The sequence below is a fragment of the Camellia sinensis genome, chromosome 8 (genome assembly GCF_055761805.1).
Source record: "Camellia sinensis isolate YWXY chromosome 8, ASM5576180v1, whole genome shotgun sequence".
Classification (NCBI taxonomy): domain Eukaryota; kingdom Viridiplantae; phylum Streptophyta; class Magnoliopsida; order Ericales; family Theaceae; genus Camellia; species Camellia sinensis.
In genome coordinates this window covers 64,708,070-64,731,673 of record NC_138968.1, presented here as the reverse complement: position 1 = coordinate 64,731,673, position 23,604 = coordinate 64,708,070, and the positions used below count along the sequence as shown (strand labels likewise).

Genomic DNA, 23,604 nt, shown 5'->3' with positions numbered 1-23,604 from the left:
GCCAATGCTCTGCAATACAAAAAAAAAAAAGCCAAATAACAAATTAAGCACACCAGCCAATGCTCTACAATACAAAAAAAAAAGCCAAATAACAAATTAAGCACACCAGCCAATGTTCTGTAATACAAAGAAAATGCAACACCCTTCCTGATAAAAAGATAACCAAATAAAAATATAATTAGTTTTGTTTAACCTAATTCAAGAGCATATTAGGAAGAAAAAACAAAAAAAAATATATCACCTAGTGTGTTACATTTACAAAAACAAACTCATAGCATAAATCAATAATTCAAACGAAAATGATATAACATACATCTAAACTTAGTTATAAATTCCACATAGATAAAAGGCTTTACAAAACTATTGTAAGTAATAAATTTCACATCGATCGGAAACTTTACAAAATATGGATCGTAGCTAGCATATGTATGCTTTTCACAAAAATAAATATGAGCTTCAAACTTGTTCTTTCTTAGAAATCCTAGGAGCGCCTCATCACTTTCCAAAAAGTCCTGGTATCAACTTGTATGTATCCCCAGTGAGGAGCATGCACGACAATCTATTAATTTATGAAAATAAAAAAAAGTTAGTATATTGGCAAAAGAAAATTTATATATATATCAAAACACTTTCAAATTGAAATTACCTTGTTACATCCCCATCGAAGCAATCTAGTTGTATTTATATTTTTGAGCTCCATATATTTTTTAACCCAATCCTACAAAAGTCGACACATATAGTAAAATATTTTAAAAATAACAATTTGTAATCAATAGAAACAAAGTTATCAAAAAATAAATTGTACCTTTTGACAAAAGTGGTTTGATCCATAAGTAACACTATAACAAAATTTCAGGATAAACAATGTTTGTAGTAGAATCTGGCTCATCATTGGGAAGGAGGACACTTATACGATCAAAGGATGTGCATTTAGATAGGGCCACATACAATTGCCCATGACTAAACACTGGTGTGCGCAAATCAACTCCAACAAATTTCACAGATTGCCCTTGAGATTTATTAATGGTCAGGGCATATGCCAATCGAATTGGAAATTGACGTCTTGTCATTCGAAAAGGCATTTCTAAAGAAGACGGTGTCAAGGATATCCTTGGTATGAATACCAAATTGCCACATTTTTCTCCAGTTAAAATTTGAGCTTCAATTATGCGAGTATTGCATCTAGAAACCATCAATCTTGTGCCATTGCACAGTCCATCTTTTGGTGCAATATTTCTTAACAACATTATAGGACAACCCACTTTCAACTCTACCTTAAAAGTCGGTAGCCCAGGAGGATCTAATGAATTTAAATATTCATTAGGATATCTATTTATTATAGTACGATCAATTTCATCATCTTCAGACATCTTGTCTGCTGCCAAATAAGTATGTGTGTTGCCGGGAAAAATATTCAATGCTGCAGTATTGATAGCACTGACATCATCATTCCGTGCAGAAAGAATTGTACGTTCAGTTAAAAATTTTGCAGTCGATGTCATTGCCACATCCAGTTGCGGATAAACTACTGAGATTATGTCTTTTAGATCTTGGCATTTGTGTATTGTTGATGGAAGTTTAACAATTTCCTGAGGATTGGTCCCAATCTATTTATAAAAATAAATAAATAAAATAGTAAGTAAAATCAATTAAAGTACATAAACGTAAATATATTTCGTCAATTTAAAAGAACCATATAATAGAGAAAAAGTTTGAAGAAATATTACCTCTATCAAGAATTTTGCAAAATTAGCATTTTCAAGATTTGCATGATTCAAGCGCATGTTCAAATTTAAAGACAGAACATGTATATCCTTCCATAGAAAAGAGTGTCTTAATGATGCATTCACAATTTGCTCACGGACTCCTTTGGTTATAACTGGTAAGATTTGTCGAAAATCTCCACCAAGAACAACAGTGATACCCCCAAATGGCTTTTCACTATCACAAGTGTCCCGAAGTGTGCGATCAACTGCCTCAACACAATGTCTATGCTGCATAGGAACTTCATCCCAGATTATAAGTTTTGTTTCTCTAAACAATTCTGCTTGTAATGATTGCTTGCTAAATCCACAAATTGAATTTTCCAATACATCCAACGGAATGGAAAAAGTTGAATGAGCAGTACGACCTCCTACCAACAACAATGGTGCAATTCCAGATGAAGCCACAGTAATAACAATATGGCCAAGGCTGCGACACTTTAATGCAATTGCATTGTACAAAAACGTTTTCCCTGTTCCGGCACCTCCATTCAAAAAGAAAATAGTTCCTTTATTTTCAAAGACTGAGGAAGTGATTGCATCATAAGCTGTTCGTTGATCATTGTTGAGGCGATCAATAATAATTTCTGCATCTGTCTGTTGTGCCTCATTATGCAGTTGTTGATGTTCGAATATCAACCTGTTACCAACTACTGCACTCCAATTTGTAGAAGGTTGTGGCATTGGCGGGAAGTCAATTAAACTTTTTCCTGATTCTTGGAGCATTTGATTCAAAAGATATAGACCATAGTCTTCAATTTGAGCCTCAGTTGGTTCAGAAATGGCAAACAATGTTTGAATCTTATGTGCAAGATCATCACATATATGCATTGAAAATTGATTCCATAACGTATACGGTTGTAGTGGAGAGCACTGAGTAAGAATAATAGTAAACAATCTCCTTAATTGATAACTAGTTTTCATAACTGCAGCCTCTTTAAGGCATTGTATCCATTCTTCATCATCTTCTAAAAGTCCTCTTGCAACACATGCTGATTTAAATGTATCATGCAAAACATTGTTGACCATGCGTAAACATTGAAACGATTTTGGTCCTTTGACAACAGTTAATAGCAAACGCAAATAAAATCTCTCTCCACAATTAGGGCTAGCAAAGTACATTCTACCGATTGCATAGCCCTGCTGCCTTGGTTTCCATCTCTTTTTTGAATTAAGCCAAAAAAAATGTTGTGAAAATTCTTGGTAAGTGAATGGACATTCATCTTCCATAGAAGCGCAACATGCAAAAAAACTAGTAAGAGTTGACATTTGTTGGCCAGCTCTAGAAACAATTGCTTCTAATGATTCATCAGGATTAAAAAGAACGCGGTGCATTCCAGGTAAATGAAGTGCTAAGCGTACAACTGTTGGTGTCTCTGCATGCAATGGATAACCAAATATTCGCCAAGCAGCTTCTGGAGGTCCAATATACCTCGCATCAAGATATTGTTGGATCTCATTTATCAATCCCAACACCACCGTTGTACGATCATAACCCTTATAAATGTACTTGTGTATATACTTGACGCATCTCATTCCGGGGCAAACTTCCACATTTATGTGACAGTTGAAACGTTTAGAAAGATATGCATTGTATGGTACGATGTCTCTGTTATCAACTTCTTTCCCCCTCACAATATGAGCTTGACCATTATTGCGACGACGATAGATAGGATATCCATCTTGATCCATAGTAGTTGTTTCTGCGAATGCTTGAGGGTATCTCTTAGTGCATTTACCATTTTCCATACATGGTGCTTGTGGATTTCGAGCACCACATGGTCCATGTACCATACAACACTTGATAGTTTCAAAAGCATAGGTTCATCTTTTGGATCTGGAAATTCTGCACAAACCAATTTGTCTACTTGAGCACATGTTCGAATTTTGTCTGGACCCTTAAGAAATAGAAGTGCATGCATATGAGGAAGGCCTCGCTTTTGGAATTCAATTGTAAAAACATGCGCAACTTTATTACCAAACACTCGGTTTGTTTCTATCTCCTTCATCAAGCACTTTCTCTTTAACTCAAAAACACGGGCAATTAAATCAAGACGATCAATAGGCTTTTGGTGTAGTAATAATGCCGAAGTAATTTCTGGCCAATTAGGATTTGCAGTCATGGTGAGAAAAATGTCTGGATGTTGGTTGTATCGTGTGATAGCCATTGAGTCTTGAAAGATTTCAAACATGTGTCTAGGACCTCCAGCAAATGAAGATGGCAAAACAAACCTCTGATCAATTTGATTGGGTTGAAGGTCATTTGGATCAATATCTGTCAAATCTTGGTAAAGTTCAGCACGGATCTTCCCTTGATTGAGCTTGTAGTAAGTCAACCTATTTTGTTCAGTTGCGGCCCAAGCATCAACCAAAAACTCTTGGAACAGTTTTCTAGCTCTCAAAATTGTTGAATACTCTGTGGGTCGTTCAAACAAACGATAACTATAAAAATCCATTTGAGTAGGCCGATCAGTTGAAGGCCGATCACGTTCAACATCCCACAGTTTCATCCCAGGTTCCCATCCAAGCTCACCATGTGGAAATAATAAAACATAATGTAATGGCAAATATGCTGGGTGACATTCATTGATTTGCATTAGCTCATTATTTCCATGTAGATGTAAGATAACATCTCTCATTCCACTAACCTTGGTTCCATCACCTGGTATTACAACTGCAATCTCATCTGTAGTTGGTAGGTTATACCGTCGTCGATCTGTCGATGAACTGTAGTGGAGATGAGCAGGCAAATTTCGTCCTGTCAAGGCTAATTGATTCAAAATTGCATGAGCTTGGCGAAATTTAGTAATGAATGCATTAACCTGTAATAAACTATCTTGAATAGTTTTTAGAACATCTCTTCTTAATTGAGGATTTCTACGATTGCGAACTTCTAAAGCTGAATCAGGGTCATAAATGTACAATTGCGCATAAGCTGCATCTTGCCCTAATTGTGGTAGTAGTGATCCTGTTCGATGTCGCAATTCCCCATGGATAGTGAATGATGTAGGGCCTCTTCCAGTAAGTACTCTTGGATCTAATGTAGCACCAAGACTTGTAAAAGCATTGGTTGCATTGTACACTCGAGTATAACGTCGAAACGATTTTGATTTATCATCATTCCCATCATATAATGCTTGAAGAAGTGAAGGGGGTGTAATAAGCAGAGGAAGCTTAACCTTCCCTTTTGAACAACATGTTCCGAATAGAGGACGGTTTGGAGATGATTTTACTAATTTTTCATCCATCCAATGTAATGCTGAACAGAAAGGACATAATACATCCATCTTGCCAAGAGAATGACGACATGAATTTATATGTGCTCGAGTACCAGCCATTGGACCCATAGGCATATCCTCTAATTCCTCATTAGTACATAGATCCTCTTGAAGGGAAGGAGTTGTAAGAGTAGGCCTACAAATATTGGTTCTGTGTAAATTAAAATAGAATGGTAATAGTAGGAGTATGTATTTGAAGAATTAAACACAGTCTTTTACCAATTCCTTTGTGGAGCTAAAGATGTGCTTGGCATTGAGAACGAACATGTGGAAGGATGTGCAACCATTGTTCGTTTTTGCGCCGACTGAGTGTCCTCAGTTGCCTTTGTTCCTAGTTCCAAGCAAGCACGACTACGATGACACGGCATTAAAGAAGTTTGTCTTGGTTGAATACATTCTCTTGATTTCTCCCGTTCTCGCCGTGCACGTTGGGCCAATGTAGCTTTTGATATAACATTGTTATTGTGTGCCTAAAATGTGAATATTATGTCATTGATACCTAAATACAAATATTATCGTATACTATTTTATTTCTTTTTCTTCCGGCCTTGTGATAATTTTAAAAATATTTTTACATTTTCTTTGTCCTACTTCCTTTTCCATTTTGCTTCATTTTCCCTCTTCATGCCTTCTGATATAACAATTTATTTTTTAATTATTGTTTTCTCTTTCTTCTTGCCTCATGATGATTTTAAGAAAATTAAAAATATTTTCTATGCCTATGTTCCTCTGTTCCTTTGCTTAGATGTTATAAAGTTTTTCTTGGAGTTGATAAAGGTTACAATTATTTTTTAGGAAATGTTAAAGAGAGCTAAAAATACTTTGTTTGAGTATACAGAAAACAAAGAGCACACAAAAAAAATTGACAACACAGTTTACATTTTTAAAAATATACATGATCAATGTTCACTTAAACAATATGATTGGCTTTGTTTTACTCGATAAATATTTTTGTAAAGATGTTGAATATATACCATTGGACATGCGTTTTCCTTTCCTTTGTCAAAAGAAGTTGCCTTTTCTTTTCCTTTAGACATTGCCTTGGCCTTTTCCTTTTCCTTTGCCTACAGAATACGAAAAAGAACATGTATTTATAGAATTTATTAAGATTATGAAAAAAGAATATGTTGAACTTGATATTTATACTTACCTTAGAATTGCGGATAATATTAAGATTGCACTCATCACGAATAACAACACCGATATTCCTAGTCTCATGGAGCAATGGGCTTGCATGAGTAGGCCTACAAATATTTGTTGTGTACAAAATAAAATTTATAAAATAAAATCTTAGCAATAAGAATATGTATTTGTAGAATTAAATACAATGTTTTACCAATTCCTTTGTGAAGGTAAAGATGTGCTTGGCGAAGGCAGATGTGTAAACATTACTCCTTTATGAGCCGATGGAGTATTAGTTGTGCTTGGTGGAATCAATTCTCTCGATCTCTCTCGTTCACGTCGCGAACGTTGTCCCAATTGATATGAAGAGCTTGCCTTATCATTTCTTTCGCGTTCTCGCCGTGCACGTTGAGCCAATGCAGCTTTCGATATAACATTATTGTTATGTGCCTAAAACATGAAGATTAATTTCATAAGATGCCTAAATTTTATCATCTATTGTTTTATACTTTACTCTTCATTTGTAAAAAAATTGAAAACTTTTTCATTTTTTATCCCTCCTCCCCTCATTCCTTTTTTTTGTTCTATTCCTTTTTTATTCTCTTGTAGTTGTTCATGTCAATAGCAAAACGCCAAAAAAGAATAATAATAATTTAAAACAAATATAATGTTTTTTGTACAAATGATATTTTAGCATGCTTCAAAAAAAACATTTCACAAATTTATATGAAAATGTTTACTATAAGAACAGTATATGTCACTGTGCAAGTAGTATGTCAATTTTACATTTAAAAATAAATAAATAATCAAGGTTCATGGTCCAAAATAAATATTTCAAAAAAATAACTTTAAATGGAAATGTTGAAGAGCCATATTACTGAACATGCATTTTCCTTTCCCTTGCCCGAAACGGTGGTCTTTTCGTTTTTCTTCAACAATGCCTTGGCAATTTCCTTTTCTTTTGCCTACAAAAAGTAAAAATAAATTTAAAGAATAAAGAAAATATATATATATATATATGTAGAAAGTTTTTAAAAAATATATAAATAAGAATATACGGTGTATACGGTGTTTTGAATGAAAAAAAATCTATATAATTAAATTGGGCCTACCTCTCGAACACGGATGACATTAAGGGCACGCTCATGACGGATAAAAACATTAGCATTTCTTTCTTGAAGAAATTGGACCTAAAAATACAAAAGAATTAGAGGTAAAAAAAATAAAAAAATTATACATGTAAGAACATAAGTAAAAGGAATCAGTATTACAGTTCGACGTAGGTCTCCATCCATCTGTAAATTATAAGAAAAGAGAATTTTGTTATAAGGAATTAGATAAAAAAAATTATGAAAAGAAAAGAAAATTGACTTTTTCTTATAAGAAAAATGTTTTTTTTTTCAAATAAATAAAAAAGAAAACAACTTACATGACCAAAAATAGTAATGTTGTCCATAATTAGCGGTTGAAGGTCAATGGTGTCTCAACCTGAAAGTGCCAGGTTATGTAAATTTGACAAAGATAACTGTATGAAGGCAAAATGAGGTTTAATAATTGCCATAAAGAAAAATTAATCGCTACAAAATTAACAACCTCCTAACATATTTTAGTTAACAACCTAGTTTAAGAAGTTTGTTTGTGCATGAATATCACAGATGGAGAAATTCACCTACTACAGGATAGAAGAAAAATTATAATTTTTTTATGTCTTCAATATACATTAAAAAGGATAGAAGAAAAATTAAATACTCTCATAGAATTCGTCATAATTTTTCTCTATTGACCAAAATGTAGAACTATAGCAATACATGATTTTGTGGTTGATTCTATATAGCAACTTTGCACTGACAAATGTTAATTCTTATGGATTGTATTGCCCATTTTTCCTACTAACAACTAAGTAAATTATAAAAAAAATATAAATTATACTAATGAATAAAATTTTAGCAAAACTTAATTACAGAAATTTAATTACTAAATTTGCATTTTAAAATGTGAAAATGAAAAATAAGTAAAAAACTACAATAAAAATTTATAAAAGGGCTCACCACACTGTAACTGGAAAATTACAAATACCTTTTGTATTATCTGTATAATTGCAAATGCCTTTTTCAAAAAAGTATACTACACAGTAGCTTATTTACTCCAAGGAGTAATACTCTCATAAAAATCATTAAAAAGTTATTAAAACAATTTTTTAAAATAAGTTTAAGTTTTTTCAAAAGTCCTGAAAAACATCTAAAAATTCTTTTTTTTTTGTTTGAAAAATTCCATAAATAAAATTGAAACAGAAAAATAAACTGGACTCTTTTTAAAGAGAGAGAAGCCTAAACATTTTAAAATAGTAGTTCAATTAAAAAACCAAATTAAAAACAATTCACTAAAAGCAAAAAAAATAAGGGTCATCAAATTAACAGTTATATACCAAGATACATAACTATACACACTATATTAGACTTATTTCTAAACCAAATATTACAAGCTTAATGTTTAATCTAATTATTGAAAATTCGAAGACCAAACATGAAAATTCCAAAGCATTAAAGAAATATGAAAGAGTCCATTCATTAATCCAAAACATTTATTAACCCACTGCAATTCAATAAAAAAAGTGAGGAACTAATAAAGAATTGCAAGGGATAGAACACTCATCACAAAAAATGTATACAAATCTATTTTTATATTTGCTGAGTAAAAATATGACCATTGATGATTAAAGAGAGCCTCAACCCATCTGACCAAGATGAAACAAAAATCTATATAACAACAACCTAATTAATGTCAACATTAACTCAGAGTTTTTTTTGGAAGCTCAACCCATTAAGATGAAATAAAAATGATTGTTAATATAAAACCCAATTTTTCTTAACCCTCATTTGAAACACGAAACCTATTTTTCCTTAACCTCTATTTGATAAAGAGAGAAAAGTGGGTGTTAAAATTCCATTGATTATTAAAGGGTACCTCAACCCAATTAATGTTAACATTAACTCAGAGTTTTTTTTGGAAGCTCAACCCATTAAGATGAAATAAAAATGATTGCTAACAAATAACCCAATTTTCCTTAACCCTCATTTGAAACATGAAACCCATTTTTCCTTAACCTCCATTTGATAAAGAGAGAAAAGTGGGTGTTAAAATTCCATTGATTATTAAAGGGTACCTCAACCCAATTAATGTTAACATTAACTCAGAGTTTTTTTTGCAACCTCAACCCATTAAGAACAAAACACAACACATAAATTTTTTTTTTTTGGCTTCAGATTCTTAATGTTAACATTAGCTCTGAATTGAAAAAGAGAAGAAAAAAAAAAAACCCCAGAGCATGATGCATTACTTCACTTCTTTATAGTCCACTTCATCTGAATACCACTTTTTTAACATGATGCATGTCTAGGATATGAAACCCAAAGCTATGAATTGAAAAAGAGAAAAAAAAAAAAAAAAAAAAAGAGCTATGAACTGACCCAAAAAAAAAAAAAAGAGCTATGAACCCATGTCCGGAAACAGAGGTAAAAAAACAGAGCTATGAACTGAGAGGAAAAAAAAAATAGGGGTAAAAAAAATGAATGGAACAACAAAAAAGAAAGTGAGGAGGTAAGAGTGCCTTACCCGGTGATGGTGGAGAAAAAATGAAAGGAATGCGAAGAGCTTTTTGGAGCTTTGTTCTGCCTTCGATGGCGATTCACTTCCTCTCCTTCGATTGTAAGCTTCTTTCACAGTGATAGGTAAAGTCCAGTGGTGGGTTGGTAAGAGTCGATAGGTAAAGATATCTGGACCATTGAATTTTAGACCCTTGAAAATATTTGTGAAAGTACATCTGAGCCATTGTTTTTAATTACTAATTTTGCATTTTAAAATGTGAAAAACAATAAGTAAAAAAACTACAACAAAAATTTATAAAAGGGCTCAACAAAAATTACAAATGCCTTTTGTATTATCTATATAATTACAAATGTCTTTTTCAATACACATCATAAAAATTTATACTACACAGTAGCTTATTTACTCAGTAGCTTATATAAACCCAAGAGTAATACTCTCATAAAAACCATAAAAAAATTATTAAAACAAATTTTTAAAAGAAGTTTAAGTTTTTTCAAAAGACTTGATAAACATTTAAAAAGTCTTCTTTTTTTTTTTTTGAAAAATTCAAAAAATAAAATTTAAAAAGCTAAATAAATTGGACTCTTTTTAGAGAGAGAGAGAAGCCCAAATATTTTAAAATAGCAGTTCAATAAAAAACCAAATTAAAAACAATTTACTAAAAGCCAAAAAAAAAAAAGGTCATCAAATAAAAAGGGTTAACTTTTTAATGTTCCCTTTTCCTTTTCATCAACAAATTCCCTTCAAATCCTAAATCCAAATACAGCCTAAGAGATGGGGGAAAAAAAAAAGAAGACATATCATATTACAAAATTAAACTGTAACAAAATCCTTGTAATTGCATGAATATCACAAATGGGGAAATTGAACTACTATAGGATGGAAGACAAATTATAATTTTTTTGTCTTCAATATACATTAAAAAGGATAGATGAAAAGTTAAATACTGTAGAAATCTTCATCATTTTTTTGTATTGGCCAAAATGTAGAACTATTGCAATACATGATTTTGTGTTTGATTCTACATAGTAATTTTGCATTGACAACAGTTAAATTGTTATGGATTGTACTGCCCACTTTCCGTATTGACAACTAATGTATACCACACCAAAAAAAAAAAAAAAAGTAAATTATAAAAAAATGTAAATTATACTACTTATGAATAAAATTTTAGCAAAACTTCAATATAGAAATTTAATTACTAATTTTTCATTTTAAAATGTGAAAAAAAAATAGGTTAAAACCTACAATAAAAATTTATAAAAGGTCTCACCACACTGTAATTGGATAATTACAAATATCTTTTGTGTTGTCTATATGATTATTTGGGGAGGCAAATAAAGTCTGTCTAGTTATTTTTACAGTCTTTTTTCAATTTAGAAGAGTGTTATCATTACATTATTTTTTTCTTCTTTAGGGTGGTTTTGTTTCCTTACTGCCTTTTGTTGAAACAGTTCATGCTTCAACTACTTTCTTAAACCTACAAACAATTCATGATTCTAACTGATCTTTTTACATCTCTATCAATGCTCATAAGATTTGGAGCATAGGATGAGGAGTCAAATCAACAGTAGACGTGGTAAGAGAAAGGTTTTAGATAGTAATTTCACAATTCAATCCACTCAAATCTTTACCACGTTGATAGAAAGTAACCCATTTCTTAAAAACTGTCATTTACCCCTTACTTGCTCCACTTAAGCATCCTCAAGATACTCTAATGCATTGTATGGGACAACTTTAGAGATAACCCTTTTATAAGGGAAAACAGAACCTTAATATCTTGAAAACTTTTTACAGTCCAAAAGTTTTGTTGTTGAAACTTAAAGCAGAACTATAGGATACTTCAGAAAATTAAAATAGTTCAAATTTAAATTTGTTTAGATGTGATTTTAAGATTGAATTTGAAAATTTTGTCTTGACAAATTTGAAATAACGTAGTAGTTACTTGAAATCCTTAATACTAAGTGTTACAGTTCTACAATGAACCTAATAATAGCTTAAACTACTTGGTTAAAAACTATAGAATCTCTAATTGTTTGAAATAGTAGTATCCAAATGCTTCGTTCTAGTAGTCTATTTGATGCTTTGTGATACAGTGTAGCTTATCTAAATTGGACATAGGTTGCGATGCAAATGGTGTTGGATTTGGATTATGGGTCCCCAATTGGTTATTAAAGAAAAAAACACAATACAAAATTTTATTTTGTTTAACATTTGATACATTATAGGAATTATTAAAGCTCATCCTCAACAGCATACATTTGATACATTGGATTTGGATTATGGGTCCCCAACTAAATGGGCTTCTGATTATGCCTATAATGCAAACAAAATGCTAATGTTTCAAAATCAAACTAAAAAACAGAATGCTAATGTCATCAACACCCATTTTATTCAATAATTTTATGAAATCCTCATAGGATGAAACCCACAAATATGAACCCAAAATCAAAACTCATTTCATAGAAATCCAAAATTGAAATCCAAAATACAAAACCAAAATACAATTTTATAGATATCAAAACCAAAATCAAAACCCATTATAACCATAGGTTAGTTGATAAAACCCATCAATGAAATAGAAATATATAAACCCATCATATTTGCAACTAATTTTAAACCTACAAAAAGAAAATGTAAAGATTTCAAGGTTCTTAAATGTAAAGAAAATGTCATCAGCGCCAAAATGTAAAGAAAATGTAAACCCATCATGGTCATCTAGGCATAGAGTTTTCAATGAATGAATATATGTTCAAAAAATTTTAATACAAAGATTCTTAAATTTTCAACCCATCATGGTCATCTAGTAGAGTTTTCAATGAATGAATATAATATATATTTTAATGAATGAATATATATTCAAAAATACTTTTAATGAATGAATGAATTTTTAATGAATGAATATATATTCAAAAAAATTTCAATCTTAAAGATTCTTAAATTTTTAATGAATGAATATATATTCAAAAATACTAAGATCATATAATATAGAGCCCAAGAAATCAATATAAAAAATTAAGAAGGGTCATGTTCATGACACTTTTTATACCCCAATACACTTTTTATACATATACTAAGAAACGTTTTACACATCTATATGTCACTATTTTGTATAAAAAATCAGTATTTTCCTTAAGGTCACTATTTTGTTATTACAACAGAAAAAAGAAAAAGAAAAAAAGATACCAACTTAATACCTCTTTGTGCCTTTTTCGCTAGGAGTAGTGTTGCCCTGTTCTTGATCAACTGAAGCACTGATATAACTCCCCTGCTTTCCAAATTCACCTAAATCATTTATGAGCTGAAATCTTTCCAGTGATGATATGAAAATACTTTTGGTCACTGAAGAATCAGTGATCGACACTAAGCATCCAATGGCATCCTGATATTAATGTACATGCAAAATAAATTAGAGTAAACTGGAACAACATTTTTTGTTAATAACAATAGATTTTGGCCTTGAAATTTTCCGAAAGCAACAAGCAAATTTTAAAATTTTAATCTTGAGATGTCAGAATTTTTAAATTTTAAATGATATACAGATGAGCACATTTGGAGTAACTGTGTAACTGTGTAATAAGGATTGCAGCATATGGAAAATCATGTTCTTAAAATGTGAATGAATCTATAAACCCACTTCAATGATAGAAATCCATTTCATAAGAGGGAAAAAGCTAAAAAGAATAGAAACCCACTTCAATGATAGAAAGTATGTAAGAAGAATAGGAGGGAAAAAGCTAAAACCAGTTTGTATTTAAGAAGCATTGTTTTAACAATTTCAAAGGTAAAAAAAAAAACAGAAGGTGGTCCGAATGTTTCAATGACCCATAGCCTTAATGTTTCAATTTCAACTTCAGTGACCCATAGCCTTAATGTTTCAATTTCAGAGAGCAAGCATTCAAACTGAGCATTCAAACTCAAGGTGAGCAAAATAAAGTGAGGAGAGGAGGGTGTCTTACCTGGTCATTGGTAGAGAAGAGAGCTTTCACAGAGTTTTCTTCCTTCTTCACAGCTTTCTTCGAAGCTTTCTTCAAAGCTTTGTTCCAGTTCAAAGCTTTGTTCCTAGCCTTCTGCATTGATAGGAATACAAATGATGCCTTACCTGGTAAAATGCAGTGGGTTGGTGAGAGTTGATAGGAATACAAATCTGGACCATTGGATTTTAGCTATGGACAAATCTAAACCATTGAAACTCTTTTCAATCTCAACCATTGTTTTTAAATTAGACAAATCTGAACCATTAAAGATAGTTTGTGAGAGAGACATTTTAAAAAATAAATCTGAGCCATTGCTTTTAAATCTAAACAGATCTGAACCATTGATTTGAAAGACATTTTCAAATTAACCCTTCCATTGTTATATAGATATGAGAAGTTTATAGGATTGGGATTTATTGTGAATTTTATTTTAATAATTTGAATTTTTTATTTTGTAAAATTCTCAATACATATTATCTATAAAAAAAATTAATTTGATCCGATAATCGTAATATTTTTATTTTGAATACATTTAAAACAATAAAATATATATTTTTTAGAGATAAATACAATAAAATAAAAATATTATAATTATCAGATAGATATTATTATTTTTATTGATAATACATTGAAAATCCTCTAAAATGAATAGTTTAAATCATCAAAATGAGACTTAAGATAGGCCTCATGACTCTTTCAAATTCTTTTATATCTTTTCAATAGACCATCTATTTTTTAAAAAAATAAAAAAGATAAACGTAATTTTTTTTATGTATTATAAATATTAAGAATCTTACTAAATAAATAATTTGAAGGGGCATTTACACATAAGTCCTAATTCATAAACTTATCCATTAAGTTTTAACTAAGATTTTTTGGACCTTCAAGTCTCATTAAATTTTTAATAGTCGGAATTGCTTTTAAACAATGATTGTTCATCATTTATGATTATCTATAAAAGAACATGATAATTTGACATTTATTTTGATTTTCAAAACTTTAAAATATCGACTTTTAAATTGAAAAAACTACGGAAAAAAAAAAAATTTATGTGCAATTTTTTTTTTTGGTGCAAAACTGAAAATTTTGTGTTTATAAAGGAGTATGTTGATGGAACATTGATGTACAAATCTAAAAAAAAATAGAAAAAATAATAATGTTTTCAGTTTTAAAACCGAGAAAAACTGTTAATATTCTCGATTTTATTCGATAGTTGAATCAAACCAATAAATAGAAGGATAAAAACGTTTATGTTGGATTTATTTTTCTAGTGTGGCCCAATAGCCTACATATTTTCTACATCTTTTAATTTATTTGGACTCCACAAATAGATAAAGCCAATATTTGAGATCAAGTTCAGTAAATAGAATTTTAATATAATTACTCTTCTAAGATAAGAAGGAAACCTTGATGGATTAGGAATTCTTCTGATAGAGTTTATCTGGCCCTCTTCTCTCCTTTATATAAGGATGGGTGACTCCCCTTTCATATCATGAGTATTTTTCCATCACTTTAAGTTTTATAGTCATCCTAATTAAGAGAGACAGAGAGAAGAAGGTGAGCCAAGAATTAAAGGTTCAACTCTAAGGGGTATTTTCTCAACTTCTCTAATTCAATGGCTGATAAAGGTATATTCGTTTTATTCTTGAGTTGTGTTGAATTCAAGATCCTGTAAAGTTTAATTCCGCATTATTATTATGGTTACATGTATTATTAAATCTTACATGTGGTATCAGAGCTTTAGTTTGTGAATCAATACACCTTGGAATAATAATATATTTATAAATATTGTTATTATATTATAATTATAATTATTCATAACAACATATTTTTTGTTCATAAGGTTTGAACTCTCGGCATGTGTTGGTTATCTGGAATATACGCTGTATGTTCAACCTTGTAAGCTGCATGCCATATTTATTAGGCAGTATCTGAATGGTACATCTAATCTCTTTCATATTCATTATGCATCAAAGAAACTCTTTTGTGTTGTTAAAAGTCAAAGGTTGTGTGAAAGAAGATTTCATTCCTGATTTCTAAATCGTAACTAAGTATGCACATCATGGACTCCCTCACTCACTTTGTTTTGTGATATGTTAGGTGCAAACTTTTATGTAATTCTATATGCTGTTCATATGCATGTTTTGATTTATTATCAATTTTAGTGATAATAATTTTTATAATCATCATAATATGGTATTGAATTGAGTGTATTGCTTGTCGTTATGATAAAGTGCATAGATTAAAAGCAATTTTAGAATTTTGCTAAATCGTTCAGACTATTAAATAAATATATTTATTTGATTGTATCACATTAGAGGATTATGTTTTTGCTTTGTTTAATTATGCACACTTATTGTCTATTATTGTTAAATATTTATATATTTTCATGATTTAAAATTGATATCATGATATAATTTTATGACATTGAATATTAAATATTAAAGTGGTTAATTCATATTAGGTGTAATTCTTATTAACCATTATTTTAGATATTCATGATTGATATAATACATATATAAATATTCATGTTCATCCAGAATTATTATTATTATATTGGTAATAGCAATCACATAAAAGAAATTTTAGAAATCATAAAAATAGTGATCTCATTAAAATTGTGATTGAATTAATGATAATTAAATAACTCAAAATTAATGAATAGAGAATATTGTTGGTTAGTTCCGTATTCATAGGGTTTACTAATTTAGTAGCTGCCAAAGTGGCCTAGATTTGTAAAACTTATGAATATAGAACTACATAAAAGAATTGTTAAAAAGGGTAACGTTAAGGTCGATAATATTCTAAATTGCAGTTATAATTAGGAGATTGAGACTAGCCCAAAGGAGAGTCACTTTCAAATAATTATGAACTGGGTAGGATAATGTAACTTATGTAATTTGACAGATTAGAATTGAATACCCAAAGGTAACATGACTAGCTGAAAAATTGCATAAATTACTTTAGACCTACATAAGTGATTCTTGACGAGTGGACAATAGATATACCTAAGTTTTTCCCAAAGGAAAGACTTATGTGATATCAATAGTTCATCGTAATTCTCAAAGCTTTAATATGTATATTGTTTATGCCTTTTTCCATGTTACTTATGAGATCTTGTGTTAATACCTCTTAAGATCTGTCAAAAAGATAGCATGCTATCTAAGGTGGTTGGACTTAGAAGGGAGGCTATATTGACTCCTCCGACCTTCCTGGGATCTTACTTGGTTATTGACCAAAGGACTCTTTAGTGACGTTACCCTAACGCTTAAAGTAAAATTTGGTTAAAGGCTATTGAAGATCGACAAGCCACTTGCTGGCACTATTATGGCTGAATTAACAACAATGAAATATAATGGCCACCGAGGAGTTTAGGATCACATCCTCAATATGGTGACAAAGCTGCAAAGCTTAAAACTTTAGGAATGCAAGTTGATGAAACTTTCCTCGTGCAGTTTATTCTCAACTCACTTCCATCACAATACAGCGCATTCAAAATTCACTATAACACCAATAAAGATAAGTGGAATTTGAATGAGCTGACTAATATGTGTGTTCAGAAGGAAGTGAGGTTGAGGGAGGAAGGACGTCAAACTGCATTGGCTGTAACTCATGGAGCTATAAAGAAAAAGAAAGGTAAGTTTGTAAAATCAAAGAAAAATCCACCAAAGAAAAAGAATGAACCTGGGGAAGAAAATCAGGCTAAGAATGGTTTCACTGTCAAGTGCTACTTTTGTGGCAAGAAGGGACATGTGAAGAAAGACTGCAGCAAGCGAAAGGCTTGGTTCGAAAAGAAAGGTAAGAAATTTTCTTTTGTTTGTTATGAATCAAATCTTGCTGAAGTACCTTCTAATACGTGGTGGATTGACTCTGGGGCCACGACCCACATTACAAATGACATGCAGGGATACCTCTCAACCAGGAAACCGAAGGAAAGTGAAAGATTTGTCTATATGGGGAACTGTCTCAAAGCTGAAGTCGTAACTGTAGGAACCTATCGACTGATCTTAGAGACGGGTCATCAAATGGATCTAGAAGACACTTTTTATGTTCCTTCAATTTCTAGGAATTTAGTTTCTTTATCCAAATTGGATCGTGTTGGATATTCAGTTTTATTTAATTGTGGAAAACTCAATTTAATGTTTAATTCAAAAGTGATTGGTTCTGGTAATTTATGTGATGGTTTATATAAAATTACCTTAAATCATGAGTTTGCACAATCATTAGTAACTCTGCATTCGAATATTGGTTTAAAACGTGGTCTAATTAATGAAAAATCATCGATCTTGTGGCATAGACGGTTGGGGCATATCTCCAGAAATAGAATTGAAAAATTGGTGAAGAATGGGATTTTGGAAAACCTAGACTTCACTGATTTTCAGATATGTGTGGATTGCATTAAAGGAAAGCAAACCAAACACACCAAGAAAGGTGCCACAAGAAGTAATGAGCTTCTTGAGATAATTCATACAGATATTTGCGGGCCACTCAACATCCCATGTCTTAGTGGTGAAAAAATATTTTATCACATTTATAGATGACTTCTCACGTTATGGATATGTGTATCTAATTCATGAAAAGTCTTAGGCTGTTGACATCCTTGAGGTGTACATAACTGAAGTCAAGAAACAATTAGATAGAAAGGTTAAAATAGTGAGATCAGACAGGGGTGGTGAATATTATGGTAAATATGATGAGTCAGGCCAAAATCCTGGCCCATTTGCCAAATTCTTAGAAAAGAAAGGCATTTGTGCTCAATATACAATGCCTGGTACGCCACAGCAGAATGGAGTTGCTGAAAGGCGTAATCGTACACTTAAAGATATGGTTAGGGGTATGATAAGTTACTCAATTGTACCTATTTCAATGTGGGGTGAAGCTTTAAAAACTGCAATGTATATCTTAAATAGGGTTCCTAGTAAGGCGGTCCCAACAACTCCTTTTGAGTTGTGGACTGGTAGGAAACCTAGTTTGAGACACTTACATATTTGGGGTTGTCCAGCAGAGGCAAGAATCTTCAACCCACAAGAGAAAAAGTTGGACTCAAGAACAATATCTGGATATTTCATTGGTTATCCAGACAAGTCCAAAGGGTACAAATTTTATTGTCCTAATCACAGTACGAGGATAATGGAGACTGGTAATGCTAGATTCCTAGAGAATGGTGAAATCAGTGGGAGTGAGAAAACACGAGTGGTGAATTTCGAGGAAATTAGGGTAGATGTGCCAACATTTGACCCTTATCGAAAAGTTGTTGTTCCTCAGACTATTCCACAGGCTGAGGAAAACGAACAACATGATGAAAATCCTTCACCCCTCATGTTTCACCACTTCATGAAGATACCACCATTGAAAATATTGTAGAACCACCACAACCGGCAGTTTTGAAAAGATCTCAGAGGGAAAGAAAGCCTGCCATTCCAGATGATTACATGGTGTATCTACAGGAATCTGATTTTGATATTGGGATTAACAAAGATGCAGTCTCATTTTCACAAGCCATGAATAGTGATGATTCTTCTAAATGGGTCAATGCTATAAATGAAGAGTTAAAATCCATGGAACAGAATAGTGTTTGGGATCTCGTCGAATTGCCTAATAACTGCAAAAAGGTCAGGTGTAAATGGGTCTTCAAGACCAAGCGTGACACAAAAGGCAATATCGAACGATTTAAAGCCAGACTTGTTGCCAAAGGTTTTACTCAAAAAGAAGGCATAGATTGACCTTCTCTCCAGTATCTAAGAAGGACTCGCTTAGAATCATCCTAGCATTGGTAGCTCATTATGACTCAGAGTTGCATCAAATGGATGTGAAAACTGCTTTTTTAAATGGGAATTTGGATGAAGAAATTTATACGGAGCAGCCCGAAGGATTTGCAAAGAAAGGTAAAGAACATTTAGCTTGCAAATTAAAAAAAAATCCATATATGGCCTTAAACAAGCTTCTAAGCAATGGTATTTAAGGTTTAATGATACCATTATCTCTTTCGGATTTAAGGAAAATACAGTTGATCAGTGTATATATCTGAAGGTTAGTGGGAGCAAGTTCATTATTTTGGTGCTATATGTGGATGACATTTTGTTAGCTAGTAACGACCTTGGCTTATTGCATGAAACCAAGGAATATCTCTTCAAAAAAAAAAAAACTTTAAAATGGTCGATATGGGTGAGGCAAACTATATTTTTGGCATAGAGATCTTTAGGGATCGATCTCGAGGATTGCTAGGACTATCACAGAAAGGATATATTGATCGTGTTTTGGAGAGATTCAATATGCAGTTTTGTTCAGCCGGTGATGCACCCATCATGAAGGGTGATAAATTAAGTGAAAAACAGTGCCCAAGGAATGACTTGAAAAGAAAACAAATGAAGGACATTCCATATGCTTTGAGGCTACAAATCATGCTTTATGGTTGCGAAATTTCATCTCAGGACTTGGTGTTGTTGACTCAATTGCCAGGCCGCTAAAGATATTTTGTGACAATACCGCAGCAGTTTTCTTCTCTAAGAATGGAAAGTACTCCAGTGGTTCCAAACACATGGAAGTAAAGTACTTGGTTGTTAGAGAGAGAGTCCAGAAACAACAAGTGTTAATTGAAAACTTAAGCACCTCTCTTATGATTGCTGATCCATTCACAAAGGGATTGCCACCAAAGACATACAAAGAGCATGTTATTAGGATGGGTCTTTTAAGCAACCCTTGATGTGTATGGTTAATCGTGAGTGCTTATTTTTATTTGACACTATTTGCGCAATAATAATTTTGTTTCTGTTTTTCCTGTTCTAAAAGTGTGTGTACACATTATTTTGAATATTGATAAACAGGAAATGTCTTAACAAGACAAATTACAGGGGCCTTTCAGGCAAATAATTATATATCCCAATAAAGGACTGGGTTGGTGAAGGTTATCAATGGTGTGGTGCATAGAAGGAAATATGACATAAATGTTATATAACCGCTATGACTCACATTGGTGATCTGAAGTAATCATAGTATTATAGTTTCTAATATATCTAAACTTATTGGCTATTTTTTAAAATTCGTGATCACATGTCAAAGTTTTTAGTGTGGAATCCAATGAGTCAAAATTTTTTAAGTTGCATATTTTTGAAAAAACTCATAATTGCATCATAATCGGCTTAATGGGCCAAGTGGGAGAATGTTGGATTTATTTTTCTAGTGTGGCCCAATAGCCTACATATTTTCTACATCTTTTAATTTATTTGGACTCCACAAATAGATAAAGCCAATATTTGAGATCAAGTTCAGTAAATAGAATTTTAATATAATCACTCTTCTAAGATAAGAAGGAAACCTTGATGGATTAGGAATTCTTCTGATATAGTTTATCTGGCCCTCTTCTCTCCTCTATATAAGGATGGGTGACTCCCCTTTCATATCATGAGTATTTTTCCATCACTTTAAGTTTTATAGTCATCCTAATTAAGAGAGACAGAGAGAAGAAGGTGAGCCAAGAATTAAAGGTTCAACTCTAAGGGGTATTTTCTCAACTTCTCTAATTCAATGGCTGATAAAAGTATATTCGTTTTATTCTTGAGTTGTATTGAATTCAAGATCCTGTAAAGTTTAATTCCGCATTATTATTATGGTTACATGTATTATTAAATCTTACAGTTTAATCTTATACTTTTTTTTTATCAGTTAGTGAAATAATTATCTGAAACATTACTATGCAAAATTGATAATATTTTTAATTTTATTAAGTAAGACTTATTAATTTAAGAAATTTTAAATAAGATCTAAATTACCATAACATTTATAGATAAAACTTTTATGTAATTAATTCAAATTTAAATCATAGAAACGTACCAGCCCCTCAACCCAAAAAATAAAAAATTACCTCATGCATGAATATGACGGGTCAATTTTCAATTTGGAAAAATAATCAACCAACATATTATTTCACTGAAGAAAAAAGGGTCAACCAGACACTGCCATTGCCCGAATTGACCACGACTTGTTATTTTTTAAAAAAAATGTTCCATAGCTTGAATTTGTATGATAAGAATGGTTTGAATATATTAAAATGATGTCATTTTATTTTAAAATAAGATCATTTTGAGACATTCGAATTATACGGGTTATAAAATTCAGATTACCAAACATTATTATTACTTTTAGGTCTAGTTTGAAAAGTAATTTTATTTATTTATTGCAAAAAAATTATAAAAATAAAATAAAATGGTGATCTAATCTAAATAAGCCAATAACTTGACTTTTTTCATCTTTTCAAAAGATTAGACTTGGTGGTGTGAATAAAAAAATTCTAAAAACTTTTATTGATACTGCAACAAAAATATATATATATATATATAAAAATAATAAATAATATAAATATTAATAATTATAATTAATTTTTACTACCTCTATTGCATGTGTAGTTGTCCCCAAAAAATTATGTACTAGGCCAAATTTACATATATTTAGACCCGTTTTGGGAACCTTACCAAAACGCAGCGTTCTCAGCCCAAAATCAAAACGCCATGGACGTTGAAAAAAGCTGAACCACCATTTGGGAAGAGCTAGAAACGTAACTTTTTGTTTACCAATCTACCCTCATATCTCATAAATTGGGGCCTAGGGCAAAACGAAGCAACATTTGCCTCCTTCAGTTGCTTCATTCTGCGAACTCCTCCTTGAAGCGGCGCCGTGTAACTCCCTCGAACAACCGACGACCTTGCCGTCCCCAGCTGAAGCTGCCGCCGGATTCGTCGTCCACGTCCTCGCCTTCGCCGGATCTACACCATCAAGTACGCCGAAAACCGTCTTCCATTTACTATCGCAAGTAGTGACGGACCCAAAACCATGGATGAACGAGTTCTTCATCTTGTCGACCAACCGATTGCTGATTAGATCTGAAACACCAAGGTGTTCTGTACTTAGAACACCTGTAGATTAGATCAATGACACTTTTAAAAACTAAGAATTCGATTTATTTCCCATTAACTGAAGTGTAGTAAATATTTATAAAAAATATATGTAATATAGTGAGAGATATCATGGAGACAGCAAACGAATCCGCTAGAATCTGCTTCCATTGTTTGGATAATTTGGTACAATTTTTTTTTTGTTTTGTTTTTGTTCTGAAATATTTCAATTTGATTATATGAAACTCATTTGATAACTCTTTCAGCACATGGTTCTAATCTTTGGGACGACTTGGTGAATTTTTTTTCTCTGGTTTATGACTCCTGTGTATAGAAAAATCTGTTGTTCTTGTTGTTCTCTCGGAGACGTTTTATCGAACACCTGATATGCAAGTGGAAATGTTAAGCTACTGACCAGAATGGCACGATAAACAGTTTGTAGCATTCTTCAAATCGTTTTAACATGTTATCATTAGTTTTTTTTTTCTAATTGAGCAACCCGTTGCTATCAATGTAATAATTATTTATCTATCACACAAAAAACTATACCATTGCAATGAAAATCTAACACAAATTTCATTCAAAGATAAAAATAATTACGGAATATCAAAGCGCAAAAATATACTCTAAAACATAAAAGATTAGGTCCCAAAATTTATTCTACATATCAATAAAACATAAAAGATGAGGTCCCAAATGAATCATTTACAAGTAAAAATGACCAAGTCATTCCATCCTTCAAATTGCTTCTGTAGTGAATCTGGTCCGTCTTATTCTAAAGCCAAGAAGCCTGTAAAAATAGTTATTAAGCTTTTCATTGTTCAAAGTTGCTTCTCTAGCGAGTTCTGTCCCTCTTGTTCCAAAGTCAACAACTTCAAAAATATTTATTAAATTCCCCAATGAGTAGAAGCATTTACAAGAAAATGGATGAACAATTAAATCATCCATTGATGCAAAAAAATAAAATAAA

General features: G+C 31.6%; 2 protein-coding genes across 2 annotated transcripts; both read right to left on the bottom strand.

Moving 5' to 3' along the window:
• Positions 1–839: 839 nt before the first annotated feature.
• Positions 840–3,299, bottom strand: LOC145797801 (uncharacterized). The gene is made up of 3 exons (XM_082885222.1): positions 2,678–3,299; positions 1,728–2,473; positions 840–1,607 (listed from the first exon to the last, which is right to left on the bottom strand). Exons 1-3 carry the CDS (start codon positions 3,297–3,299, stop codon positions 840–842), a joined length of 2,136 nt encoding a protein of 711 aa, XP_082741348.1.
• Positions 3,300–3,394: 95 nt separating this feature from the next.
• LOC145797800 (uncharacterized) lies at positions 3,395–5,328 on the bottom strand. The gene is made up of 3 exons (XM_082885221.1): positions 5,261–5,328; positions 4,297–5,177; positions 3,395–4,179 (listed from the first exon to the last, which is right to left on the bottom strand). The coding sequence occupies exons 1-3, from the start codon at positions 5,326–5,328 to the stop codon at positions 3,395–3,397; spliced, it is 1,734 nt and encodes a 577-aa protein (XP_082741347.1).
• Between the last annotated feature and the right edge of the window lie 18,276 nt (positions 5,329–23,604).

Bases quoted from the DNA above. Each gene is read 5' to 3' on its own strand.
- LOC145797801 (XM_082885222.1), bottom strand. From the start codon at position 3,299: ATGAGATGCGTCAAGTATATACACAAGTACATTTATAAGGGTTATGAT. The intron at 2,474-2,677 runs GTTATCAATTAA...TCCAAGAATCAG, and splicing joins GGCTGCAGTTATGAAAACTA to GAAAAAGTTTAATTGACTTC. The intron at 1,608-1,727 runs GTAATATTTCTT...TTTTATAAATAG, and splicing joins TTGCAAAATTCTTGATAGAG to ATTGGGACCAATCCTCAGGA.
- LOC145797800 (XM_082885221.1), bottom strand. From the start codon at position 5,328: ATGGTTGCACATCCTTCCACATGTTCGTTCTCAATGCCAAGCACATCT. The intron at 5,178-5,260 runs GTAAAAGACTGT...CAATATTTGTAG, and splicing joins TTAGCTCCACAAAGGAATTG to GCCTACTCTTACAACTCCTT. The intron at 4,180-4,296 runs GTGAGCTTGGAT...AACGACCCACAG, and splicing joins TGTTTTATTATTTCCACATG to AGTATTCAACAATTTTGAGA.